The sequence below is a fragment of the Antrostomus carolinensis genome, unplaced genomic scaffold (assembly GCF_000700745.2).
Source record: "Antrostomus carolinensis isolate BGI_N321 unplaced genomic scaffold, ASM70074v2 scaffold23158, whole genome shotgun sequence".
Lineage (NCBI taxonomy): Eukaryota > Metazoa > Chordata > Aves > Caprimulgiformes > Caprimulgidae > Antrostomus > Antrostomus carolinensis.
Genome location: NW_010332619.1, coordinates 1 through 4,779, shown reverse-complemented (window position 1 = coordinate 4,779; position 4,779 = coordinate 1). Strand labels below are relative to the sequence as shown.

At 38.4% G+C, this 4,779-nt stretch overlaps 1 protein-coding gene across 1 annotated transcript; it reads right to left on the bottom strand.

The window, feature by feature from the left end:
- Positions 1-581: 581 nt before the first annotated feature.
- On the bottom strand, positions 582-4,491 carry LOC104529307 (ankyrin repeat domain-containing protein 13C-A-like; the record flags this gene model as incomplete). Its single annotated transcript, XM_010173584.1, has 4 exons — positions 582-778; positions 1,532-1,630; positions 3,539-3,618; positions 4,330-4,491. Coding segments are annotated over 4 exons (538 nt in total), but the record flags the coding sequence as incomplete, so codon positions are not given.
- Between the last annotated feature and the right edge of the window lie 288 nt (positions 4,492-4,779).

Here is a 4,779-nt window from a genome sequence, read left to right as displayed (position 1 = left end):
TTGAAATAGAACCCTCTTCCAGTTTGAATTGAGGTTGAACACTTCAGAGCTATCAATACAAGTGGCTTCCTGTGAACTAACTTAATGAGCTGAGCAAAAACACAATCCTCACCAAACAGAGCTGTGCAAATACAACAGGAGGCAGGACAGAGTCTGTTCAGAATTGTCAGCATACTGGTATGCAAGAAATCCTGTAACACTTGGAAAAGGTCCCACTACTTCCTGGCAGTTTCTGCTGTGACAATCTATACCATGAACAAATCACTTTATATATTTCCATTTCTTAGAAGTGCAATAGTTTTCTATTTATTTGTAAGTGAAAAATAGATCACTGGAAATCCTTGAGGAAAAAAGGAATACAGAAATCCCACAAAATACTTGACTCGTGACTGAGATCATCCTTTAACACAAGGATGATCCAGCACATCTGCATTATCCTTGCAGGATTAGGAAAATGTGAATTACAGAGCTCTCTTCCTGACTGGGACAATATTCACCTTCCAGCTGCAGATTTCCTATCTGACATTACTTCCACTAACTCAAACTATGTTCTCCTGAAATCTACAGCAACACATTCTTACCTAAGAGAGTTCTTTTCCAAAACTCAACAAACTGCATGAATAAGCGCACAAGTTTTGGAAACATAAAGCCACAAGAGTTGTTGGGAGTCATCTTACCTAATTTTACAGGAAAGCCTGGTGGAAGCTTCATTTGAACAAATTCTCTAAGTTTGTTAAAGTGCTTGAAGGGTGCAATTACTTCTAAAACATTCAACAATCTGAAAAGGAAAGACAATTTCATTATCAATTCTTGTTTCACAAGCTTAGATGAGCTAGAAATGACCCAGAGAGCAAGGTGATAAAAAGGGAGTTGAAAAATTAACATAATGATTACACATCAATCTCCTCAGAGCTCCAAGATCAGCGCCCTCACGTTCTGAGGGATCCATATTGTATTATCACAGCTGTACAAATAAACATCCCAGAAATATATACAGCTGATTTCAGATGTTAATGAAAATAGCCTATATGTGAACAAAATATCACGCTGAACTAGAAGAAGGTTAATTTGCTTTCAGCCTGAAATATGGCCATTTCTTGAGGACAAGAAATTAATATCCACACAAGAGAGTCCACCCAAGAGAGTGAAGCAGGCAGGACCACACTCTCTTCTCCACAGACATCAGGAACCCGATGTGGTTTTGTACTGGTTCAGAGGACACACCTTCATGCTAACACTTGTTTAGAATTCTACAGAATCAGGCAGGTCAGTGCTGTGAGAAGTTAATGATAAAACTGGTCAAACCCCTGGTCTTACCAAGCACGAGAAGCACTTGGCTCCTCCAACAACAGACACACAGCGCCGAGGTCTCTGATTTTACCAGGTGACTTGCTTAACAGCACGACCTCATTGACAGGTTTTAAACTGCCCAATTCCCATAGCTGAAGACACAAAGACTTTTGCAGCTAATGAACACATTAAAACATTTCCTACACACAAGCAACATTCGTGGCCAATCATTCTGACTTACGATTCAATTCCTAAGGGAAATTCCTGGCTCATAGCTATTGTGGCTTTGAAAGTTTTCTTGCTTTCTTTGCAGACCAGCTCTCTGCCCAGATGAGGAGCTCTAAGGGGGGGGAGAGAAAGATAAAGTCAGGTTTTTTCCCCAGTGAAACCTTGGTTTTAAAGGAAGGAAGAGAGACTCAGGCTTCAAAACATCAGTAAAGAATCCCTATGATAAAGCAAATACTTTGAAAGTAAAAGCTGTGCATGGTGCAGATGAGTCAGTAACCATCTTCACTTAGATTACTGTGAGGTCTCTAAACTGGGAGATAAGACAACAACAAGCAGGGAAACAACTTGAGAAAAATCTTAAATAATTCCTCCTCAACATTATGTTAATGAACACTATAGAAAGACATGACAACTACCCGCAAATATATACAGCTGATTTCAAATGTTAATGGAAATAGTCTATATGTGAACAAAATATCACGTTGAACTAGAGGAAGGTTAATTTGCTTTCAGCCTGAAATATGGAACAACCTCAGAGAAAGCAGAGAAGTTCCTCTGCTGTCACTAGAGGCAATACTGGAAAACAGAGGAGAGAAAATTCTGTTCTAGCAGAGGAACAGACAGGCAAAAAGTAACGTAGCAAATCTTTTCCTCTTTACATTATCTAGAAACTTAGATTTCCCTTTAAACTCCCTTCAGTTCATCTGATTATTGAACAAAGCAAAAGTGTTATATACACACGTATTTCTGCTCCAATAGGAACAGCTGCTCAAGCATAACCTATTTATTCTGCTTGAATATTCATTCCATCTCAAAGCCATTTAAAATTAAATTAGTTAAAAACCCCCAAGCCCCCCCCAAAACTGATCCATGTGCCCTTTTAGTAAGTCAGTGCTGTAAGGTCATCGTTCTCCCTGGTAACATCTGACTCCAGGCCAGTCTAGGACCTCTGGAGAAAGGACCTTTATCATCGTTACTTGTCTGACACACTCAGCACATTTTCTGATCCTTTTACACTCAATAGCTGGGCAGCATGCAGTCCTAGAAAATAAACTCAACTGCTGGCATCTTCTACAAATGAAGCTACTGTAAATTAATTTAAATTATAGCTGTTTGCCACCTAGTTACACACCTAGAGGAGAGTAACTTGCAAAAATCCAGCCAGCAGCAGATCTGAATGTCCCTGTATTCCCTAAGTGTGCATTTTTCTACGCTGCCACTGCTACTAGAGTCTCATTACATCATAAACTTGAATTTTAAACACAGTGAATTGGATTATTTATTACTATCATAAGATAAATGAATTACAGCAATTAATTTGTCAGAAAATCTTTCTTTAAAAAGAAAAAAAAAGCCAGTTTAGATGTGCATATTTTCAAAATGTTTCAATTTCAAGCAATAGGTACCAGGTAGACACCCAGCCAATATTTTTATCACCAGCTGATGCAGTAACACTGTTCACATACATAGGTATCAGCTTCCCAGCCAGCCTACTGAAAGGTGTGCAGCATCTGAGACATCACACCCAATGTTCCTCTGTCCCCAAAAAAACTATAAATAAAAAGCACCCAAACTAGAGAACACACAAAAACCCCCACCCCACTGCCAAAAAATAATAAAAACCCCACTCCACTGCCTAAAAATAATAAAAACCCCACTCCACTGCCTAAAAATAATAAAAACCCCCACCCCACTGCCTAAAAATAATAAAAAACCCCACCCCACTGCCAAAAAATAATAAAAACCCCCACCCCACTGCCAAAAAATAATAAAAACCCCACTCCACTGCCTAAAAATAATAAAAACCCCGCTCCACTGCCTAAAAATAATAAAAACCCCCACCCCACTGCCAAAAAATAATAAAAACCCCACCCCACTGCCTAAAAATAATAAAAAACCAACCAACCCAAATCACCCACTGCCAAAAAAAAAAAACCTATTAAAAAACCCCACAACAAGCCCAAACCAATACTCTAAAGGTGTTGGTGGAAGTTAATGCCAATGAACCCAAAGCACTCACTTTCCATTTTCAGCAGATATGTACTCTTCCCACGTGATGGTGTTGGGTGATGGAGGAGTCAGCGACTGCCGCCTGACAGGCTGTTGGGAAAAATATGCCTTAATTATTCCTGTTTCTTTATATTCTCTCAGCATTTTGTTATTTAACAGACACAACTGTGCTTCATTTCTACAAACAGCAATATAGCCTGTCCCGTTTGTGGCTGATCCTTCACCGGGCTTTTCCATCTCCTGCTCTTGCTCTCATTGTCTCCATTCAGGAATCTGGCCTGAAATTCTATTTTACATACAAGCTGGCTGGTGTAATACATCAGTTAATCAGTTCATTCAAGTGTCTGAATGACAAGTAACAAAGCACGAGCTGTATAACACAGAAATTAATTAATCATTTTAAATGCATGTTCCCAGATGATGTCTGGCTCATTCTGAGTAGCTCTTGATTTCATGGTGATAATAACAGGTTCAGTCCATGTTAATGAAGCTAGAGGAAAACATGATTGAGAAGAAAACCAAAAAGGCATTCTAAACAATAAAGATTTGGTCTAAAAAAAAAAAAGTTAAAAGTGATTTGCCACAGTCAACACCATCATCTTTTGATAATGGACAAATTTAGACTACAATATCCAGTATAATCAGGATAATTCATTAATGTATGACCATGATTATAATTGCAGGCCATATTATTATTTTAATTTTAAGATAGAATAAAAGTATTAACTATAGATCTTGCTAAATGACTGGCATGAAAGATTATTCTCCTATGTAAAAATTCATATACTGTGAAGAATATACCTCAAAATTTTGTTCCATTAAGTTGCCACCTTTACTCAGGCTCTCCATGATAGCTTTATTTCGAAGAATGTCCTCCTCACTGAGATGTTCTCTTCTTTTCCTTGATTCTAACACAAGTCCATTCACCAAGTAGAAATCTGCCAGAAAGTTTCCTACTCTCTCCTGCACAAAAGGAAATGGACATTAATGACCCATAAAGAGAAAATAAAAACATTTAATTTCTCGTAGAGCCAAATAACTGCACTTCAGTGCAATAAGATAACTTCAGGACTAAAATGTTGTCATTTACACAACCAACCACAGGAGCTCTCCGTGGTTACAGCTCTCTTCCAATCCCAGTAAGGTCCATACAGTACAAACACAAGGACTCCAGCAGAAGCAGAGATTTCATATTAATGGAAACTTTAAGGCAGGAAAGATTCAGCTCCGAAGAGAAGGACTTGGGAGTGG